The sequence below is a fragment of the Podarcis liolepis genome (assembly GCF_965112155.1).
Source record: "Podarcis liolepis genome assembly, chromosome: 13".
Lineage (NCBI taxonomy): Eukaryota > Metazoa > Chordata > Lepidosauria > Squamata > Lacertidae > Podarcis > Podarcis liolepis.
The window spans coordinates 45,615,293-45,638,604 of NC_139573.1; the positions used below are offsets into that span (position 1 = coordinate 45,615,293).

The 23,312-nt window shown below is 43.6% G+C and overlaps 2 protein-coding genes and 1 long non-coding RNA gene across 3 annotated transcripts; 2 read left to right on the forward strand and 1 right to left on the reverse strand.

Annotated features, from left to right (window-relative positions):
* Window positions 1–1,251: 1,251 nt before the first annotated feature.
* RPIA (ribose 5-phosphate isomerase A) lies at window positions 1,252–23,233 on the forward strand. The gene is made up of 9 exons (XM_083470246.1): window positions 1,252–1,624; window positions 4,769–4,829; window positions 9,751–9,806; window positions 12,409–12,468; window positions 13,311–13,375; window positions 15,200–15,268; window positions 16,940–17,081; window positions 18,432–18,531; window positions 22,105–23,233. Exons 1-9 carry the CDS (start codon window positions 1,445–1,447, stop codon window positions 22,200–22,202), a joined length of 831 nt encoding a protein of 276 aa, XP_083326372.1. The 5' UTR covers window positions 1,252–1,444; the 3' UTR covers window positions 22,203–23,233.
* Window positions 5,750–6,209, forward strand: LOC310692561 (small ribosomal subunit protein eS12-like; the record flags this gene model as incomplete). The annotated part of the gene is made up of 1 exon (XM_083473509.1): window positions 5,750–6,209. Exon 1 carries the CDS (start codon window positions 5,844–5,846, stop codon window positions 6,207–6,209), a length of 366 nt encoding a protein of 121 aa, XP_083329635.1. The 5' UTR covers window positions 5,750–5,843.
* On the reverse strand, window positions 18,961–19,771 carry LOC310690922. Its single transcript, XR_014518288.1, has 2 exons — window positions 19,651–19,771; window positions 18,961–19,130 (listed from the first exon to the last, which is right to left on the reverse strand). It is a non-coding gene; the product is annotated as an uncharacterized lncRNA (long non-coding RNA).
* Window positions 23,234–23,312: the final 79 nt, after the last annotated feature.

Here is a 23,312-nt window from a genome sequence, read left to right on the forward strand (position 1 = left end):
GCCAACACTTTGGAACTCGCTGCGTGTTATATACTGAGTTGAATAGGATCCAAAATGTAGCAGTCTGATTGGTCCTACAACAATAGGATCAAGAATGCAGCAGTCTGATTGGTCCTACAACAATAGGATCAAGAATGCAGCAGTCTGATTGGTCCTACAACAATAGGATCAAGAATGCAGCAGTCTGATTGGTCCTACAACAATAGGATCAAGAATGCAGCAGTCTGATTGGTTCTACAAGAGGATCCAAAATGCAGCAGTCTGATTGGTCCTAGAACAATAGGATCAAGGAAGCAGCAGTCTGATTGGTCCTAGAACAACCCACAGCGCCACCCGCATCCCTAAAGTTGCTTAGCTGCCAGCAATTCAGAAGTGTGCATGCACATGAAAGCTCATACCAAGAACAAACTTAGTTGGTTTCTAAGGTGCTACTGGACATTATGTAGGAACAGCCTTTGTATAAGGAAGTTCCGTTGGAAAACTGCCCCGAGATGTAAAATAATAAATAACAAATAAAGTAAAACAATTTTTTTTAAAAAAAAACCAAAACAAAACCCTGAATAACCAGTACAAAACTTCCATCTAGCAAGTCTGAATCATGCGGGCGTTGTCATGGGAGGGGTATTTTTAGGATCAAGGCTAAACTGTCAAGCCCCACCCCACCCCACCGTGTTGATATTTTGCTATTGCCAGGAGGTGCAAAGTTGTCAGTGTAATGAAAGGCGGTATATATAATTGGAATATTGTTTTTGAAAAATGATATTGGAAAACTGCTACATTTAGTTACAAGGAAATTCAGATGGGAGGGACTGGAGGAAGTCAAGTAATGTTTATAAGGTTGGAAGTTTAATTAATTATTAGTTTGTATTGTATTTGTGTATTTGTTGTTATTTGTTTTATTTGTTTTATTTCTCTTTCTATTTTTTCTTTGTTGGTTTTTTTTTAGTTTGTGTTATATTTGTACGAAACTTAATAAACATTATGGGCGGGAATGAAAGGCGTTATAGAACTTTAAATTAAATTAAATTAAGACATAACATAACATAAAACATAACATAACATAACATAACATAACATAACATAACATAACATAACATAACACATAACAACATGACATGACATGACATAACATGTTCAGCCGCTGCAAGGACAGGCTACTGGACTAGCAGGCTGTTCTCCCGTCCTTCACATATGAGGCCCTGGCGCGCCGGGGTGCATTGTGGGTGCTGTAGTTCCCCGGCCGCCTGGCGCAGTCTCTCCGCGTGTCGGCGGCACTACAAGCCCCATGCGGCCGCGGGGTGGCGAGGCCGCTCAGGTGAGGAGCGAGAGGCCGGCTTCCCTCAGCCGCGGAGCAGCAGTCAGCCCCGAGGTGGCTTCCATGGGGCCGGCGGCGGCGGGCCGAGGCAGGCGGAGCTGAAAGGGGGCGGAGGAGGGCAGGCAGGCAATGCGGAGCCGGGGGCAGCGCGCCGCCCTTCTCTGCCGGAGGCTCGTGGCGGAGGGGACGAGGCACGCGCACAGGCGCGCCCCGCGTTGCAGCAGCCGAAGCGTTAGCGGCAAAAGCAGCGCGATGACGGAGGAGGCGAAGAAGCTGGCCGCCTGGGCTGCGGTGAACAACCACGTGCAGGTGGGGGAACCTCCTTTTGGCTTGGGCTTTTTGCAAAGTTCCCGAGGTTAACAGCAGGCTGCGGGAGCCGGGCGCGTCTGCTTCCGCCAGAAATGAAGGATCCCGTCTCAAAATGTTGGGGGTGTGGATCTCGTGCACATTGCCTCGGCTGGGGTTTTGGAGGACAGCGGTTGTAGGAAGAGTGTGTGTGTGTGTGTGTATATATATATATACACACACACACTCTTCCTACAACCGCTGTATATATATATATAATAGTATACACACACACGCAGATGTATACATATATAAATACACACACACATATATATAGAGAGAGAGATAGGCACGCTCCAAAGTTTCACCCAAGAATTCATAGAATTTCATCCTATAGAATTGTTTTTAGATATATACTGTACTGTATATATATATATTCATCCTATAGAATTGTTTTTAGATATATATAAATACATATATATATATATATATATGCTTTCGTAGATTTTCACGGGTACAGGAATGCAGGTTTTGGTGTCTTCGGGTGTCTTCCCGTGTAAGAGTTGGGGTGTCTAGGCGACGTTTCGACGAGGTCTCACTCGTCATCTTCAGGCTGGTGCTTTCGGCTTCTTGTTACTGGAACAGAGCGGGATCTCAGTGTTTGAGTTCCTATAAATACTGTAGAGGGGTGTGGTGTATTGCCTCAAAAGTTCTGGGCAGAGGGGAAGTTCCCAGGCTAGTGTTCTTTTCTTCTTTTGTTCCTTAATTACTTGAGGGATATCTTGAGTGATTTCTTGAGTGATATTCTGAGTACCACTTAGGTGGGTCATTAGGTGTGGATTAGTTGCTAAAGCCTTCGTGTCTTGACCTCTTGAATTTGTGAAGAGTTTTTCTGGGAAGATGGCTGTACTGCACTTAGTTGAGCTTAGTTGAGCTTTGGCTTGGCTTCGTGTATAGGGGCGAGTTGTGGTTTTGTGGTTTTGTGCCCTGTGCCAGCCAGATCTGTGTAGGGATTGCAGGGGGGTGCAGCATCCGGAGGTGCCACTATGGTTTGGTTACTGGATGGTGTCTGTAATTTATCTGTGGAGAGGAATTAATTAAGGAACAAAAGAAGAAAAGAACACTAGCCTGGGAACTTCCCCTCTGCCCAGAACTTTTGAGGCAATACACCACACCCCTCTACAGTATTTATAGGAACTCAAACACTGAGATCCCGCTCTGTTCCAGTAACAAGAAGCCGAAAGCACCAGCCTGAAGATGACGAGTGAGACCTCGTCGAAACGTCGCCTAGACACCCCAACTCTTACACGGGAAGACACCCGAAGACACCAAAACCTGCATATATATATATATATATACACACACACACACACACACACGTATATACACACACATATATATACACACTGTACTGTATATATATATATATATATATATCTTATAGAATTGTTTATATATATATATATATATATATATATATATATATACACACACACTACTGTGTGTGTGTATATATATATGTGTGTGTGTGTGTGTGTACACACACACACACACACACACACACACAGTGGTATCTCGGGTTACATACGCTTCAGGTTACAGACTCCGCTAACCCACAAATAGTACCTCAGGTTAAGAACTTTGCTTCAGGATGAGAACGGAAATCATGCTCCGGCGGCATGGCAGCAACAGGAGGCCCCATTAGCTAAAGTGGTGCTTCAGGTTAAGAACAGTTTCAGGTTAAGTACAGACCTCCGGAACGAATTAAGTACTTAACCTGAGATACCACTGTAGTTATCTTAACTAATAATTCTCCTCTTTGCCCTACGTTGGGCAAAAAGATTCCTGCCTTGCAGGGGGTTGGGCTAGATGACTGTGGGGGGTCCCTTCCAACTCTACAATTCTTTGATTCTGTTATTGGAACAAATGAATCAAGCAAACAAAACCCTCCAAGCGGTTTATGAAAAGATGCAGCAAGAAAACTGAGAAAAATCCGCAACCACGCTTTAAAGAGTACAAAAGTAAAAATGCTGAAAAGGATTAAAACGCACCTCGGCTTTCTAAGCATCTGTGTAAACGAGTGTTTTAGAAGGTGCTTTTAAAAGAATGCAGTGACTGAGGGCATTTGCTTGATCTCAGTCTTGTTAATATCCCAGGAATTGTATGTTTGGCTTGGACCTAAAGTAGTAAAGCACTCATAAGATTTGTTTGTTCACAGCTACGAACTTTTGCAATGCATGTTTGCTAAGTCCCGCCAAACTTCATGGGTTACTCTTTCAGGTATTTCATAATGTTGTCAAATACACACTTGAAACAGGAAATTCAAAATCTATACCATACAGACAGTCATTAGAAAAGTAGCAGAATTCTGTATTAAATACAATGGTGAAGTACAGCATTTAACTGTACATGTTAGTTTTTAATGTAAGGAAATTAATAAATGTCACCTCATACTTTTTTCCATCTGCTTAGTTTTTAACACGGAAGCGTGCTTTTTAGCTTTTAAATCAAAGCATGTCTTATTTTACTGGGCCCTATCTTACATGGGAAGGGACGCAGGTGGCGCTGTGGGTTAAACCACAGAGCCTAGGGCTTGCTGATCAGAAGGTCGGCGGTTCGAATCCCCGCGACGGGGTGAGCTCCCGTTGCTCAGTCCCTGCTCCTGCCAACCTAGCAGTTCGAAAGCACACCCAAAAGTGCAAGTAGATAAATAGGTACCGCTCCGGCAGGAAGGTAAACGGCGTTTCCGTGCGCTGCTCTGGCTTGCCAGAAGCGGCTTAGTCATGCTGGCCACATGCTCCCTAGGCCAATAAAGCGAGATGAGCGTCGCAACCCCAGAGTCGGTCACGACTGGACCTAATGGTCAGGGGTCCCTTTACCTTTACCTTATCTTACATGGGATGTCTTTCTGCCTCCTTAAAACTAATACCGTGGTTCAAGGATTTGGAACCTCTGGAACTCTGTACATGGCCCTGCTACTCAGTTTGATGAGAGTTGTGAGTCCAACTGTACCTGGAAGGGTACAGGGTCCACACCTGTGCCATAGATTATCAAGTATTCTAGAAGTTGCCACTTTTTGCATATGCTAAATACTCTCCAGTAAACTCAATCCATGTGGTTTCTAAGTAGACTAAATGAGAACAAAACATTTCTGTCTTTTTTCTTTAGAATAATCAAGTCCTCGGAATTGGAAGTGGGTCTACAATTGTTCACGCTGTGCAGAAATTGGGTATGCATTTCCGCTATTATTTTTGTCAGAAATCATGTTTCACTTATTTAAACATCTAGAGCAGGGGTCTGCAACCCGCGGCTCTGGAGCCGCATGTGGCTCTTTTACACCTTTGCCGCGGCTCCGGGGCGGATACTAGCGAGGGGAGGAAGCGCATTGTGCGCCCCGACACTCCCCACTGTGGCGGGCGCTGTACTGGCTGTGACGTCGCATGGGGGCTGTGCGTGCGTTAGTCACGCACCGTCCCGACGTCACCTTCCCGCCCGCCTGCTACATTGTAAGGGGCATGTACGCTGGTCACTGCATTGAAAGGGGGCATGTACGCTGGTCACTGTTTTGAAGGGGAGTGAAGAACACACACACACAAAAAGGTAACTTGTTAATTTAACGTTCATTTCTATGAGGAGGAGTAATTCTGAGGGGTCAAACAAAGAAATAATTAAAAAAAAGTGACAAAAAAGTTATTTTTATAATGACAAGTTTTGCGGCTCCCAGTTTTTTTTCCCTTCGGAAACGGGTCCAAGTGGCTCTTTTTGTCTTAAAGGTTGCAGACCCCTGATCTAGAGTCTGTTCTCAACAAGTGTACCTGGTTCTACTTGCCAAACAGTCAGCCCAGTGTGTGGAGTCTGTGTCAGGCCAAGGGCCGAGATATCTCTATCTTGGACGTAATCTTTGTACAGTGACTCCATGGATTAAATCCAACACATGTAGGCCCAAAACATACAGTTACTTTGTGGTTTTCATGTGTGTAGCACAGTTTTCTTCAGTCTGCTGATCTCCAGAGGCTTGAGTTATTTATTCAATTTGTATACCGCCCTTCCTCTGAAACACAAAAACACAAAATAAGAGCAGAAAATACATAATAAAATAAACCAATAACTCCACTACCACAAACACACTTAAAGGGACACCTAGCTGCTTTTCACTATTGGTTCGTGGAAGCTGAAAGCCACCCCCCGGGCGGGAGAGTCACCACCAACCGTGGCCGAGGAAGGCATTGCTGCTGGAGGTGTAATGGATGTCAACACCGCCCTTCAAGAAGTGCTGAAGACCGCACTTATCCACGATGGCTTAGCCCGTGGAATTCGTGAAGCTGCCAAAGCCTTAGACAAACGCCAAGCCCACCTTTGTGTTCTTGCATCCAATTGTGACGAGCCCATGTATGTCAAATTGGTTGAAGCACTTTGTGCTGAACATCAAATCAACCTGATAAAGGTTGATGACAGCAAGAAGCTGGGTGAATGGGTAGGTCTCTGCAAGACCGACAGAGAAGGAAAACCCCGTAAAGTTGTGGGCTGCAGTTGTGTCGTTGTCAAAGACTATGGCAAGGAATCTCAGGCCAAAGATCAAAATAAAAAATTCCTTCCAGTAGCACCTTAAAGACCAACTAAGTTAGTTCTTGGTATGAGCTTTCGTGTGCATGCACACTTCTTCAGATGCCAAAGATGTCATCGAAGAGTACTTCAAGTGCAAGAAATGAACCAATAAAATATATTTGCGCCTGGGGAGGAAAAAAAGGACACCCAGCTCCACCTCTCTTTTAAATCAGAACCAGTGAAGGTCCTGTGTGAGTGCCTGGAGGCGGTTGGAGGATGGATGGCAGCTAACAGATTTAGATTGAATCCTGACAAGACAAAAGTACTGTTTTGGGGGACAGGGGACGGGCAGGTTTGGGGAACTCCCTGGTCCTGAATGGGGTAACTGTGCCCCTGAAGGACCCGGTGCACAGGCTGGGAGTCATTTTGGACTCACAGCTGTCAATGGAGGCGCAGGTTAATTCTGTGTCCAGGGCAGCTGTCTACCAGCTCCATTTGGTACGCAGGCTGAGACCCTACCTGCCCGCGGACTGTCTCGCCAGAGTGGTGCATGCTCTAGTTAGCTCCTGCTTGGACTACTGCAATGCACTCTACGTGGGGCTACCTTTGAAGGTGACCCGGAAACTACAACTAATCCAGAACGTGGCAGCTAGACTGCTGACTGGGAGCGGCCACTGAGACCATATAATACTGGTCCTGAGAGATCTGCATTGGCTCCCAGTACTGAGCACAATTCAAAGTGTTGGTGCTGACCTTTAAAGCCCTAAATGGCCTTGGTCCAGTATACCTGAAGGAGCGTCTCCACCCCCATCGTTCAGCCCGGACACTGAGATCCAGCTCTGAGGGCCTTCTGGCGGTTCCCTCGCTGCGAGAAGTGAGATTACAGGGAACCAGACAGAGGGCCTTCTCGGTGGTGGCACCCGCCCTGTGGAACGCCCTCCCATCAGATGTCAAGGAAATAAGCAGCTTTTCTATTTTTAAAAGATATCTGAAGGCAGCCCTGTTTAGGGAAGTTTTTAATATTTAATTCTGTATTGTTTTTAACACTCGATCCGGTATAGGGAATTGGTCCACTTAAGGACCAATAAGTGCAAAGGATTAAGGTCTCAACTACAGTGGTGCCTCGCAAGACGAAAAGAATCCGTTCTGTGATTCTCTTCGTCTAGCGGTTTTTTCGTCTTGTGAAGCAAGCCCATTGACGTATTAGCGGCTTTTAGCGGCTTATCGGCTTATCAGATCATCTGATAAGCGGCTTAGCGGCTTAGAAAAAGGGGGGGAAAGGAAAAAAACCCGCAAGAACTCGCAAGACATTGTCGTCTTGCGAAGCAAGCCCATAGGAGATTCGTTTTGCGAAGCACCTCCAAAACGGAAAACCCTTTCGTCTAGCGAGTTTTCCGTCTTGCGAGGCATTCGTCTTGCGGGGCACCATTGTACGGATAAGATTCCAGGATGATTATGTTAAACTTTCTGAAGTTTTCTCTGACCACCGTCTTGAAAAGTTATTCAGAATCTAATTTCAAAGGTGCCTCAAGCTATAGTTTCACGTGATAACAGCCCACTCCCCTCTTTAGCACGGTTATTGTAGCGTTTTCATGTGAAGCAGTTGCCAAGCTGCAAGTTGCATGGTTGTGACTTGAATCAAATCTCTGTGTGGTCTGCTGAGGCCTCTGGGTTGTGCTCCTGGAGAGAAGCCAGTTTAATCTTGTGATATGGTACGCTTCCTCATGTTTCTCTGGTTACTGGAACATGCTAAGTGCTAGAGATATGTAGCCTGCAAGGCATGCTTGGAACAGATGTGTGATTCTGAGAGTCTGGAGGGCTCAAAATGCTGCAGTCCCATCCCCACCAATGAATGCAGTGCCCTTGTATTGTCCTCATGACAACAGGAAGGGAGCAGGAACCTGCACAATTGGGATCTAAATATCCAGCAGTCCTAATTAAAGTGGTACATGGCTTTTCTGCCCAAGCATGCATGGTGCACAGGGACACGGGTGGCACTGTGGGTTAAACCACAGAGCCTAGGACTTGCCGCTCAGAAGGTCGGCGGTTCAAATCCCCTTAACGGGGTGAGCTCCCGTTGCTCGGTCCCCGCTCCTGCCAACCTAGCAGTTTGAAAGCACGCCAGTGCAAGTAGATAAATAGGTACCACTCTGGTGGGAAGGTAAACGGTGTTTCCATGCGCTGCTCTGGTTTGCTAGAAGCAGCTTAGCCATGCTGGCCACATGACCCGGAAGCTGTACGCCGGCTCCCTCGGCCAGTAAAGCGAGATGAGCACCACAACCCCAGAGTCGGTCACGACTGGACCTAACGGTCAGGGGTCCCTTTACCTTTATGCATGGGAGAAGCCTCCTCTGACAGGTCCAGTTCCTCAGTTCCTTGAAATAAAGCAATACCTCTGGATTGGGATTGGCTGAGCGGGACAGAGCGCTGATTGGCAGAAATATCTCCAGAACTTCTCTCAAGTTCAAATGGAAGTACAGTGGTACCTCAGGTTACATACGCTTCAGGTTACAGACTCCGCTAACCCAGAAATATTACCTCAGGTTAAGAACTTTGCTTCAGGATGAGAACAGAAATTGTGCTCTGGCGGTGCGGCAGCAGCAGGAAGCCTCATTAGCTAAAGTGGTGCTTCAGGTTAAGAACAGTTTCAGGTTAAGAACAGACCTCCAGAACGAATTAAGTACTTAACCCGAGGTACCACTGTATAACATGTATGTGGGACAGGGAAGAGTATGTGGCCTTGAAATTTGGGTACTCTTTTGTTTTGTCCTTGGGAGTTCTGTTCCCCAGTAGCCCTGGTTGGAAGAGTCCCAACCATCGCTTTAGCTGAGTAGTGATGAATGTTAACACCAAATGACAAAGCTCATGGATGAGAAAAGGGCCATCTTCAGGAGGACAGCAATGCTAGCTATTCCATGATAGCTGCTAACCAGAATGGACATAAATTTTCTTATTTGTTAACAGCTATCCCCCATCAGTTGTAACACCTTCAAGATGGTTTCCTCAATCTGTAGCAAGTAGTTTGAAGAGTCTTTTCTGAACTTGTAAGGTAGCAGCTTGCAGTTTTTTCGAGGTAGGAGCTGTAAAAGCTGGTATGTTCAGTAAATTTTGTGGCATTAGCTTTTGCTTCATTTGCTGCGCAGAAATGACACGGATAATTAGCTAACTGCTAATGTGCTGCTAACTGGATATACCTTTTGCTTCATTTGCTGCACAGAAATGACAGAGATTGAAAGTGGTAATTTTTCTCTATTCGGCAAAACCGTAAACTGCACCAGCAATGGGCATTTCCTTCCTGTTTCCTTTTGCAAGCGGAATGAAGCACAATATAGTTGCACCTCGGAAGTTGAACGGAATCCGTTCCGGAAGTACGTTCGACTTCCAAAACGTTCCAAAAATAGCTCACAAACCGGAACAGTCACTTCTGGGTTTGCGGCATTCGGGAACCAAAACGTTCGAGATCTAAGCTGTTTGAAAACCACGGTGCGATTGTAACTGAAAAATAAATAAATGAATAAACTAGTTTAAGCAGGAATATTTTAATATGGGTGCATGACTCTTTCTGGTCTGAGTATGTATTTAACAAAGCAATTTCCCCCCCACAGCTGAGAGAGTGAAGCAAGAGGATCTCAACATAGTCTGTATACCTTCGTCTTTCCAGGTAAAACCTCCCCCTTGACATCTCCATTTTTTAAAGAGCCAGATCTTGATCAGCCACTCAACAGCTACGAGGCTGTTTTCCAGTATGTAAGCAGCTAAATTAAGGTTATTTGTAGACTAGCTTTCTGAACTGATCTCGTGTGGACCCCTATCCCATTAGGACTCCACTTCTGACTTCCTTAAGAAAATCTATATGCCACCACAGAGGTGTTAATAATACCCCTTGTGGTGTCTCAACCATGGGGAAACTCTCTTCCAACAGTGAGTTGTACTTGTCAGTCATCAAGGCAGCACACTGGAAAGGCATAGCTAATTTGCCTTGTTTCTTTTTTCCATTCATTGTTTTCTTAATGCTCCTCCCGAGATTAGAGCTCTGAACATGACAGCAGTGCTACTTGCAACCCTGTCCATTTTTGAACTGCGTGCTGAACTCACCTGAGGTCACAGCCTAGCAACTCTTTGTTTCCTAGCAACTAACACCGAATTGCCTTCGTGCCTGGAGTCTGAATTTCCAAATCAATAGACCGTTGGTGCAGTACGGCTACATTCAGCTGGGCAACATAATAATGTTCTTTAATGTTCATTCCCACAATAACGTTCATTTTCATGTGTGAGTAGGATGTTTGAATGGCCACCTTGGGTGTTCCTTTTGGGACTGGAAGATGGGGTTTGAGTAAATATCCAAGTTCTATTCATTCAGAAGATCTAGCATGCATTTACATGCTTTGTTATCCTGTTGAAACAGGTAATCTGATGGGTGAGACCTGCAAGGTGACTAAACACTGGAAAAGTCAGTTTTGAAATGTGGCTGTGTCTCTAGTACAGAGAAGGCTTTCTTGGTTTGTGGGGTATATGGCTGTAGTTGTAAGAATCAATTGACAATACGTGGTTCTCCAACAATATTAAGCAATTTCTTTCTGGGAAAGGTGGCCTGTAAAGATATCTTTCAACTGCTTTAGGCCTTGATTTTACAAGAGTGTTTCCTGGGGCTGGAGTTACTAGAAGCAACAGGTAGAACCCCACACCCTCCAGATATTTTTGGGACTACAACTCCCATCATCCCTGACCACTGGTCCTGTTAGCTAGGGATGATGGGAGTTGTAGTCCCAAAACAGCTGGAGGGCCAAGTTTGGCCATGCCTGGGTTAGGTGGTGCCCAGGTTGCTTTTCTTAAATATAGCACAGCTGTCAAAAAAGATGTGCTCATAGGAGCATCAACTGTTGCTTATATCACTCAAAATGTACTGCTGGTATTCAGCGTTACAGGTACAGTGGTGCCCCGCAAGACTAATGCCTCGCAAGACGGAAAACCCGCTAGACGAAAGGGTTTTCCGTTTTGGAGGTGCTTCGCAAAACAAATTTCCTATGGGCTTGCTTTGCAAGACGACAATGCCTTGCGAGTTCCTGCGGGTTCCCCCCCTTTTTTCTAAGCCGCTTATCAGCTGATCAGATCAGCAGATAAGCCACTAAAAGCCGCTAATAGTGCTAATCCGCTAATCCGTCAATGGGCTTGCTTCGCAAGAGGAAAAAACCGCTAGACGAAGAGAATCACAGAACGGATTCTTTTCGTCTTGCGAGGCACCACTGTATATTTATTCATGCAACTCCATTCTTTTATTAAATTTTGATTTGTTTGACCTCTGATATCTGCCGTCATTTTCGTCTTGCGAGTTCCTGCGGGGTTTTTCCCCTCCCCCCTTTTTCCTAAGCCGCTTATCAGCTGATCCTAAGCTGCTAAGCCGCTTAACAGCTGATCCGCTAAGCCGCTAATAGCGCTAAGCCGCTAATAGCGCTAAGCCGCTAATGGGCTTGCTTCGCAAGACGAAAAAACCGCAAGACGAAGAGACTCGCGGAATGGATTCTTTTCGTCTTGCGAGGCACCACTGTATACATGCCACAGTGCGTTAATATCAGAGTCCAGCAAATCATTTTAAGAAATCCCAGCCTTTTCTAACCCTCATGGAATATGATCTTGCTTGCAGAGGGCGTCAGGCCACACCTAATAAGTAAACAGGCTTAGGATTGCAGCCGTCGTTCAGTTGTATTGGTGTGAACCTTGTGCAACGTTTTTAATGCGAGTATCTTTCATAGTCCGTTGAAATACTAAATGGGTGTTCCAAGTCAGACCATTAGTCTGTCTAGATCAGTATTGCCTGCACTGGTTCGGCAGCATCCCTCCAGGGTTTCAGGCAAAGTTAGAGCAGATTAAATTTGGGACCTTTTGCATGTAACGCATGTGCTCTGCTATTAAGTTTGTGCTGTTTTGACACCAGAGATTCCATGTTGATTCTGAGAGGGCCATTCCAACCTCTTACAGAAGACGATGGATTTTATATCTGCCTGGCTTGTTAATGAAGATGAGAACTTAAGGATGCAAAGGCTTTAACACTCCTTCATTGTGGGAGAAATTAATCTTTTCTTGGTTGAAAACCTGCTTTCGTTGGCTCAAAATAGCATGCTCCTGAAAGATTAACATTCACTCCATTATAGTGCAGTTTCTTAACCACTAATTTGTATTACCGCTGCTAATAAACATGTCAACATGAATCTGATTTCTCCCCTATAAACTCTGGGAAACAATTTTGGCTTTTCCTTTCCGTTTAGGCACGTCAGTTGATTCTGCAGAACGGCTTAACCTTAAGTGACTTGGATCGACACCCTGAGGTAAAAGATTTGGGTTTTACTTGTGCTCTTCAGCAACTGTTCGGTTCCCATGCAACACTACTCTGTCTTAGTTTTCTCAGTACAGTGGAACCTTGGTTCTCAAACTTAATCCATTCCGGAACTCTGTTTGACTCCCGAAACTGTTCAAAAACCAAGGCGCAGCTTCCGATTGACTGCAGGAGCTTCCTGCACTCAAACGGAAGCTGCGTTGGACATTCGGCTTCCAAAAAAGATCGGAAACCGGAACACTTAATTCCGCGTTTTTGGCATCCGGGAGCCGATTTGTTCTTCAACTAAGCCGTTTGAGAACCAAGGTTTCCACTGTATAAATGATTCTAATGGTTCTAATAATTGCAGATGATACAACGGTGGAATTCCCGCCGGGCTCCGCAGGCTTGCGGAGAGCTGCCCGAAGCCTGCGGTGCACAGCGCCGCACTCCCCGGGCTTCGGGCTGCAGGCAGCTATCCGCAAGCCTGCGGAGCCCGGCAGGAACTTCCCCTTCATTTTTGGAGGGGAAAAAGTGCGTCCTATAGAACGAAAAATACGGTACATTCAAAGAAGATTGGAAAACATTTATTGAATATATGGGGGGAAGTTGTGTACACCTGAAAATGCTGGCAGCGTTAAGATAAATTCAACAGTGTAAATAATTTTGGATGGATGGAAAACCGATTGGTATAGTTTTTGTAAAACATGCAGAGATATAAGATATGCAAAATGAACCATGGAACGAGAAGGGAAGTCATTGATTTCTTAAGGATGTAAAATGTTGATCTGAAATTGGAAAACAGAAAAATTAATAAAAATCATATTTTTCAAAAATCTCTTTTCTTTCCTGAAGTTGAATGTTGCCATTGATGGTGCCGATGAAGTCGACTTGGACCTCAATCTTATCAAAGGAGGAGGGTAAGAAATAATGCCTAATTATTTTACTTGCAGATGGAAGTACTCAGAACAAGGGTGGAAAGCTCATTGGAAGCTGGTGGACCCTATAGCTGGTAGACTGGTGACCAGGCAAGGCTGTGGAAAGCAATCATTCCCCTCCAGCTTTTATTTTTCTAGGCCTGCTTTTCAGAAAACGGAAACACTAGAATACCAGTTGCTGGAAAACTGCAGGAGGCTGATTTGCACAGAAGCAGGGCTGGGCATTCCCAGAACAGAAAAGTAATTCTAATCGGCTTGCCAAATTGCCAAGGCCTTGGGGTCCCAGACATTTTGGGAGTGTTTATTTAGGATGCCTGCTAATTTCTATGCCCAGATTGGCTGGATTGCCTATACAGATGCAGGTGGAGATTTAAAAAATGAATGAACAAACAGCAAAAATGCCTGGGGGGGGGTGTGCCCTGGTGTTTGCTATGGGAATGTGTTTTTCTGCCTGGAGGTGAGTGAGAGAGACCTTCAGGCCACAGCAATAGTTTTGGCTCGGGATAATAATAATAATAATAATAATAATAATAATAATAATAATAATAATAATAATTTATTATTTGTACCCCGCCCATCTGGCTGGGTTTCCCCAGCCACTCTGGGCTGCTTCCACCAAGACCAAAAATAAACTTAAGATGTCACACATTAAAAGCTTCCCTGAACAGGGCTGCCTTAAGATGTCTTCTGAATGTCAGGTAGTTGTTTATCTCTTTGACATCTGATGGGAGGGCGTTCCACAGGGCGGGCGCCACTACCAAGAAGGCCCTCTGCCTGGTTCCCTGTAGCTTTGCTTCTCGCAATGAGGGAACCGCCAGAGGGCCCTCGGCGCTGGACCTCAGCGTCCAGGCAGAACAATGGGGGTGGAGACGCTCCTTCAGGTATATAAAACCAAGGTCATTTAGGACTTTATAGGTCAGCACCAACACTTTGAATTGTGCTCGGAAACGTACTAGGAGCCAGTGTAGGTCTTTCAAGACTGGTGTTATATGGTCTCTGTGGCCGCTCCCAGTCACCAGTCCAGCTGCCTCATTCTGGATTAGTTGTAGTTTCCGGGTCACCTTCAAAGGTAGCCCCACGTAGAGCGCATTGCAGTAGTCCAAGTGGGAGATAACTAGAGCATGCACCACTCTGGCGAGACGGGGGTTGGCTGAGCAGTGGAAGGAGCTGACTGACAGAAATGGCTACAGCAGTTATAATGGAAGGCTAGGGAGTGCTCAGGGAGAGCAGGAAATAGTATGGTTTTCTTGGCGGGGTGGGGGTTATATTTGCGGGAATTTTGCGATGGGGCAGGCCCCCAGTTGTCCTAAGCCATGGGTAGGCAAACTAAGGTCCGGGGGCCGGCCCCGGCCCAGTTGCCTTCTAAATCCGGCCTGCGGACGGTCCAGGAATCAGGGCGTTTTTACATGAGTAGAATGTGTCCTTTTATTTAAAATGCATCTCTGGGTTATTTGTGGGGCCTGCCTGGTGTTTTTATATGAATAGAATGTGTGCTTTTATTTGAAATGCACCTCTGGGTTATTTACGGGACATAGGAATTCGTTCATTTCCCTCCCAAAAAATATAGACCGGCCCCCCTCAACGTCTTGAGGGACAGTGGACCGGCCCCCTGCTGAAAAAGTTTGCTGACCCCTGTCCTAAGCTGACCAGTCTCCACTGGCCTGGATTAAATAGCTGCATTGATATCTGCGGCTCCAAGATTCTATAGATAGACTTCCTTCCTAAGCCGTCAGTTGCTAAATCCTTAGTTGACTTCTGATCAGTCTGGGCAACAGGGTTTATATTTTGCTGTCTTTCCTACTCCAGGGGTTGCCTGACGCAGGAGAAGATAGTCGCTGGCTATGCGAAAAGCTTCATTGTCATTGCTGATTATAGGTAAAATACGCTGTTTGGTGCTTTTTCCAGAAGAGAGAGAGAGAGCTGTATTCATTCCTAACATACCTGAAAGACTGTCTCACCCCATTGACCGTTGCACATTGCAGGGGAGGACCTCCCGCAAGTTTATCAATAAGGCCCGTTCGGTAACATATTGGAATCGGGGATGTTAGTGTTGTGACGCCTACCCTTTTGTATAGGTCAAGGTAAAGGGACCCCTGACCATTAGGTCCAGTCGCAGACGACTCTGGGGTTGCGGCGCTCATCTCGCTTTATTGGCTCGAGGGACCCGGCGTACAGCTTCCGGGTCATGTGGCCAGCATGACTAAGCCGCTTCTGGCAAACCAGAGCAGCGCACGGAAACGCCGTTTACCTTCCCGCCAGAGCGGTACCTATTTATCTATTTGCACTTTGACGTGCTTTCGAACGGCTAGGTTGGCAGGAGCAAGGACCGAGCAACGGGAGCTCACCCCGTCACAGGGATTTGAACTGCCAACCTTCTGATCGGCAAGTCCAAGAGGCTCAGTGGTTTAACCCACAGCACCACCTGCGTCCTTTTTGTACCCTTTTGTATAAAAGGTAAAGGGACCCCTGACCGTTAGGTCCAGTTGCAGACGACTCTGGGGTTGCGGCGCTCATCTCGCTTTCTTGGCCAAGGGAGCCAGCGTACAGCTTCCGGGTCATGTGGCCAGCATGACTAAGCCGCTTCTGGCCAACCAGAGCAGCGCACGGAAATGCCGTTTACCTTCCCACCAGAGCGGTACCTATTTATCTATTTGCACTTTGACGTGCTTTCGAATGGCTAGGTTGGCAGGAGCAGGGACCGAGCAACAGGAGCTCACACCGTTGCGGGGATTCGAACCGCTGACCTTCTGATCAGCAAGCCCTAGGCGCTGTGGTTTAACCCACAGCGCCACCTGTGCCCCTTTTGTACCCTTTTGTATACAACCCCATTAAATATTGTGGGGGCACTGTCTACTGTCCCTTCTGCACTGTACTTTTAAAGCAGAGTCATACCACTTTAAGAAGTCATGGCTCGCCCACACCGTAAAAAAAAGGAACCCCAGAACTGTAGTTTAAGGTCACTGAGAGTTGTTGTTTTTTAAATTTTATTCATTTTTCATTTTCATTCATTACATACATCTCAAATTCTTAACGTTTACTATATATTCTTCCCCTCCAAGACTTCCCCCAACTTGCGTTTCTGGTTTGTTTCTATTTTCATCCGCTTTGCTATCTCTCAACAGAAAAGGTTATTAATAACATAACATCAAACCTGTGAACATAGAAATAAAATTAACTACATCCTCTTATTTCACTATCTTCTAAATGTTTCCTGATGCTAATAATGTGAATGTTTATTTAAATCCTGCCACCAAGTCTATTGCCTTTCCTTGTTTCTGCAAATATAATATGAATGGTTCCCAATCGTTTTCAAAGTCTCTGTTGTCTTTTTCTCTTGGTCTTTCTGTCATTTTTGCCAGTTCTGCATAGAAGGACACAGAGTTGTTGAGAGAGCCCTATTCCCCTCGCAGAGCTACAATTCCCAGAGTGGTTCATCAACCAGTCCCTCTTCTCAGGAAACTCTTTCTTGTGCAACCATCTACAAAAGAAGTGTGCATTTGTACAGTGTGTTAATTCCGGTTTTGCTTTTAAACAATGTCCCTGTAGGAAAAAGTCTGAAAGCCTCGGAGAGCAGTGGAAGAAAGGTATTCCTATTGAAGTCATCCCAATGGCCTATGTTCCAATTTCCAGAGCTCTGGCCAAGAGGTTTGGGGGTGTTGCTGAGCTGAGGATGGCTGTGAATAAGGCGGTGAGTTTTCATTTCTGGGCAAAAATGTGCCTTCTAGAAGGTATAGAATTTATTTCAGCTTGGGCCTGTATGATTTTTCTCTTTGATCAACTTGTAGGATTGTTGCTTGAGACAGTATCGCCCTATAGGTAATACTGGGCTTGCAATATGCTTTACTGAGTATCTTTCATCGTCCAATTCTATTTTTTTTCCCTTCAAAATTTTTACTGATTTTCACAAAATTAAAAACACACTAACAAATAAACAGACAAACATAAAACATAACCTTATTAAAACTAATCTTCTTAACATTGTTAAGTGACTTCCTCGTATCCCCCAGTTGAATTTCAACGCATATCATTTTAACGGTTTCCCAAATCAAAGTTCTTAAGATAATCTTAACTTAATCACTTAACATCACTCTTTTTTCCCAATTCAGCATTAAACATAATAATTCATCACATTGCTTATTTAAATCCTAAGCCTAACTGGTAATTGCAAGCTTTTTCCAATTAATTTAACTTAATGTATTTAACTAAATATTAAATTTCGTCCATTCTTCCTGGTACTCCTCCTCGTTCTGGTCACAGACTCTTCCGGTCAGGTCAGCTAGCTCCAAAAAGTCCATCACCTTCACCTGCCATTCTTCCACAGTTGGTACTTCTTGCGTTTTTCACTTCTTAGCTAGTAAAATTCGAGCAGCAGTTGTGGCATACAAAAATAATTTAACATCTTTCTTGGGCAATTCCAAACCTGTTATTCCAAGAAGAAAGGCCTCTGGTTTCTTTATAAATGTATATTGCAACATTTTTTTCAATTCATTATAAATCTTTTCCCGAAAGTCTTTCACCTTGGGGCAGGTCCACCACATACATGTGATAAAAAGTTCCTTCTTTTCTTTACAGTTCCAACATAGATTATCACAGTTATGATAAATCTTTGCTAATTTAACAGGAGTCAAATACCATCTATATATCATTTTCATTGTATTTTCCTTGAACATTGTACATGCAGTGAACTTGACCCCTCTCTACCACAATCTTTCCCAATCCTCAAACATTATGTTATGACATTGTCCAATTCTAGGTATCATCACACTGTTGAATCTGTTCTGCAGTATTCATCCAGGGGTATACAGTATAACACACATTCACCCCCATTTGTGCTTTGATTTGCATTAAATTAGGGAGTCGTTATCACATGTGAATATGGTGACTTTTCTTCTTTCAGTCCAGCAGTCCATAATTCCATATATGATGATTCTGTTCTAGAGTTTTCACTTGGAAGTTGGGGTTTGTTTTGTTTCTGTTTCACCCGTTTTGATTTTTGTTTCTTAAAAAACGAGTCTCTACCTATTCTCTTCGCTGCTAGGGCCCTGTTGTGACTGACAATGGGAACTTCTTATTGGACTGGAAATTTGATAAAGTCCATAATTGGCGTGAAGCGAATGTGGCAATCAAGATGATACCAGGTAGGTAGTCTTGCAACAGAAGCATATTTCATGAGGTTTTTTTTTAAAAAAAATTCCCTTGTAGCTGGCGTATTAACAGCTGTACAACTGTGGAACTAAAAATTCTAAAAAGTTATTAATTAGAGAGTCCAGTCCTCTTCTTTATAAATGAGGAAAAATATATGCCTAATGCCTGAATAACACAAGAGTAGAATTAAGTGCTTTGGAACTTATTTTTGCCCCTGACTGTACATCATCTTAGTACAGTGATAAATATGAATTCTTAGAAATATTTCTTTTACTGAAAGCCTAGTGGAGGCGTTAATGCTGTATTTGCAACTGTTGGACAGCAGGTGGCGCCATTGGTGTAGATTGCTCTATATGTGGTTATCTCAGATCTCCGGTGTTAAGATATATTGTAGCATCATTTCTTTTATTTTACTTTATGAAGTGACTTTATTAAGAGTTTCAAAACGAATATTTTGTAAATACAGAAACAGGAAAAACAAACTTGAGGTGTAAGACAGTGGCACATGTTGATAACATTGTTCTACCATGATATAAATTAGTGGTTTTCAAACTTATTTCTCTGGACCACACTTCCAGGAACAAAATTTGCTCTGCCACACCATTTATTATTACAGTGGTGCCTCGCAAGACGAAATTAATTCATTCCGCAAGTTTTTTCTTCTTGCGAGTTTTTCGTCTTGCGAAGCACGGTTTCCCATAGGAATGCATTGAAAATCAATCACTGTGTTCCTATGGAGACCGTCCGGGGACAGAGGGGAAGCGCCGCGGGCCTTCCCCTCTGTCCCCGGACCTGTTTTAAAGCAAGGGAAGGGGCAGCGGGGAGAATCGCTTCTCCCCGTTGCCGCCCCTTGGTTCAAAAGGGGTCCGGGGACAGAGGGGAAGGCGCGCGCCTTCCCCTCTGTCCCCGGAGATTGCGGGGCTGGCAACGGGGAGAAGCGATCTTCTCCCCGCCGCCCCTTGCTTCAAAAGAGGTCCAGGGTGCGGGGGCAAGCTTCGTTTTGTGAAGCAAGCCCATAGGGAAATTCGTCTTGCGAAGCAACTCGAAAACGAAAAAACCTTTCGTCTTGCGAGTTTTTCGTCTCGCGAGGCGTTCGTCTTGCGCGGCACCACTGTATTATTATTATTATTATTATTATTATTATTGATAGGAAATACATTGGAAAACAGAAAGAAGCATCTCCTAGCATTGCTTGCTTCATAACCTAGAATGTGACTGCTTTATAATATGAAGACGAGTCATCCAGAAAGTGTAAAACATAAATCATTCCCAAAATATAATTATGAGCCTCTTACATATATCTAAGTATGTATATACACCTTAAGTGTGTATGCAAACTGAACAAAAGTTGTGAGTTCGCAGTATCGCCTGATGCTCATTCCCTCATTTTGAAAAGATATCTATCTATATTCTGCAAATAATAAAAAATATTTTGACGCTGTGCTACAATATACTGCACTGAAATGTTTTAAATGTTCCTGTTTTTTATTATTAATTTTTATTGAAGTTTTTATCTCTACAAAATAACAGAAAGAAATGTTTACACATATGTAAATGTTAGTAACACAAAGCATCCCACCACCTCACACAAACTCCACCCCCATTGATTCGACATAACTCAAAATGTGAGTTAAAATCTGACTTGCTTCCATCGTTGCTTGACCTTGATTCTATAACTTATCTTTACAGTTGTGTTGTTCTATTGTATTTGACAAATATTCTGATTTTACTAGCATTTGTAACCTTTCCCCCTTACAAACTTTGTTCTTTACATAGCAAAATTTCTGTACCGGAGCAGTGTTTTTTCATACAGTGGTGCCCCGCAAGACGAATGCCTCGCAAGATGGAAAACCCGCTAGACGAAAGGGTTTTCCGTTTTGGAGGTGCTTCGCAAAACGAATTTCCTATGGGCTTGCTTCGCAAGACGACAATGCCTTGCGAGTTCCTGCGGTTTTTTTCCTTCCCCCCTTTTTCTAAGCCGCTTATCAGCTGATCAGATCAGTAGATAAGCCACTAAAAGCCGCTAATAGTGCTAATCCGCTAATCCGTCAATGGGCTTGCTTCGCAAGAGGAAAAAAACCGCTAGACAAAGAGAATCACAGAACGGATTCTTTTCGTCTTGCGAGGCACCACTGTATATTCATTCATGCAACTCCATTCTTTTATTAAATTTTGATTTGTTTGACCTCTGATATCTGCCGTCATTTTGGCCAATTCAACAAAACACCCACAATAATAGACTGGCAAATCAAACTTATTGAATTGGTTGAATTGGTTAAATGTTCCTTTGGTTGTTCTTGAATCTTCCTGCCACGCTTGAGACCCTCTCCTCCCACACCCTTTGAGAACCACCGATATAAAGGATCAGTATGAGAAACCAACATTTAGCAAAACGTGCATTTCTGGTCTCTCTCTAATTTTATTTTTAAAAAATTTAAATATAAACAGGCCCAAAGATAGCACAGTTCAGAAATTCATTCTGCCCTCAGTGGGATGAAATTACAAACCTATGACTTGTATCTTACAAGTCCAGTATTTTCAGTGGTTATTAATACTTCTGGGCCACCCAATTGAATATAATGAATGGGAAAGACTGTGGACAAAAAATATAAATTTTACAGCATGTTACCTAATAAGAGAGAACTATACGAAAATGTATCACAGGTGGTACCTGGCACCAGAAAGGCTTGCAAAAATGAATAAAACATATAATAATAAGTGCTGGAGATGCAAGATACGAAAAGGAACCTTCTACCGTATTTGGTGGACATGCCCCAAAATTGGGGAATTTTGGAGCATGATCCACGAAGAAATAAAGAAAATATTAAGAATATCATATAGTAAAAGGCCATCATATAGTATCATATGATGGCCTTTTACTATATCATATAGTAAAAGAAAATATTAAGAATATCATATAGTAAAAGGCCAGAGGCATTCCTTTTAGGAATTTTAAATGACGATATTCCAAAAGACAAAACTAAATTTTTCTTATACACAATGTCTGCAGCAAGAATCCTGGTGGCTAAGTGTTGGAAAGGGAATCAGTTACCCACTAGGGGGGAGTGGCTATTTAAGGTTTCAGAATACTTAGAATTAGCCAAATTGACAGACATAATAAGACAAAAACCAAAAAGTGAAGTGAAAAAAGGAATGGGAGTGCCTAAATGAATACCTCAAAAGTCAAGGTTCGAGGACAGAAATCTGGCTGAGTCTGGAATAACCTTGTGAAGTGAAAGGATAAGGAAGAGGGATTTATATCTAGATGCTAGGATAGAGATGATAAGGAAAACAGGAAGACACAATGAGACATAAAGGAGGCGCTGTGGGATTGGTGGAAGTCAATATCTTGTTGTTGTTTTAGTGTTTATAATATTAACTTGTAAGATATGGATTTTTATTTTGTTTTTGTTGTTGCTTTCTTTAGTTTTCGAATGTTGATATTTGTGTGTTGTGTATTGTTATTTTTAGATATCTTTCGTGTTGTTGTGTGGAAAATACTAATATTTTTTTTTTAAAAAAATACTTCTATTGCATTCAGACGTGATTTTGCTTTTCTGTTCTAGGGGTGGTGGAAACAGGCCTGTTTATCGACATGGCGGAACGGGTTTACTTTGGCATGGAAGATGGTTCTGTCAGCGTCCGGGAGAAGCCAGTCCACTGACCGCCACCCAGCCCCCAAATCTACTCTGCCTTCAGCCCATTGCATACAGTTTATCACTTTGGTGCCAATTTGACATCTTGCCTTAAAGCCTGTTTGTCCCGATCTTGGTGAATGTAACCAAAGGTCCAGCAGATCTCACTAATACTGGAAATGAATGTTGTTTTAAATTATATTTTTTACTATTTTTTCATGTAAATCATTTTTTTAAAAAATCAATCATTTTGAGCATTTTAAACCTTTTTTTCCACTTTGGTTTTTATACAAAACATTTTACCAAAAAGGATATTTTATACAGTACTTGAACCATCTGGTTGCTTGGAGTGTGTCTAGCGGGGGGAGAAAATAGAAGCTGCATTTTGTGGTATTTGCATAAACACCCCCCCAAAATGCATTGACGCAGAAGGGTTTGTGCCCAGTTGGTACTCACAGATGCCTTATTAGAATCTTTTTCGGTTCTATAATTTATGCCTTTGAATGATTTTTACCATAACTGTTTTTAACAGGGAATGTTTAGTCTCAGTATAGATAATTTGCTGATAATTTGTGCAGCTGGCCTCCATGGAATTTGTACGGCATGGGATCAGCCACAACGCCCATTCCACGCAAAGAATTCATACCTTTAAAATAATATATGAAATAATAAAATAATATACTTTGGAAATGTTTCAGGCACCCCCCCCCACTTCCCCAATAATGGATGGCTGAAATTCGAGGCTGCCTAGCCATCCGTACAGGTGAAGATGCACTGGGTTAATGCCCAGATTAACAATTTTGGGCCCAGTTGGAGTTTCAAAGAGTTCCTGGCCCTCCCTTTGCATGACGACATTTTCACAGAATGCTGCTTCGAAACACGTCCAAAGAATGAGCCTTACTGGAAGGATTGTATTAATGTAGCAAGAGCAAGGCACTTTTTTAAAAACAAAAAACCTGTTGTCGCTCATCTCTTAAGTGCTTTGCATGATAACCGTGTCAGAAATGTACGACTCGTCGTTTTTGTTTTAGGCACTGAAATTAAAGAGCTGTAACGCCAACCATTTGTGTTTTCGTGTTTGTTCTTAAATGCCTTTCTGATCTGCCCTTTGGTCCCCGGATTGGGTCAAAGTGCCCCGT

Coding starts and splice junctions, on each gene's coding strand:
- RPIA (XM_083470246.1), top strand. CDS start 1,445: ATGCGGAGCCGGGGGCAGCGCGCCGCCCTTCTCTGCCGGAGGCTCGTG. Junction 15,269..16,939: donor ATTGTCATTGCTGATTATAG/GTAAAATACGCT, acceptor ATGTCCCTGTAG/GAAAAAGTCTGAAAGCCTCG. Junction 18,532..22,104: donor GGCAATCAAGATGATACCAG/GTAGGTAGTCTT, acceptor TTTCTGTTCTAG/GGGTGGTGGAAACAGGCCTG.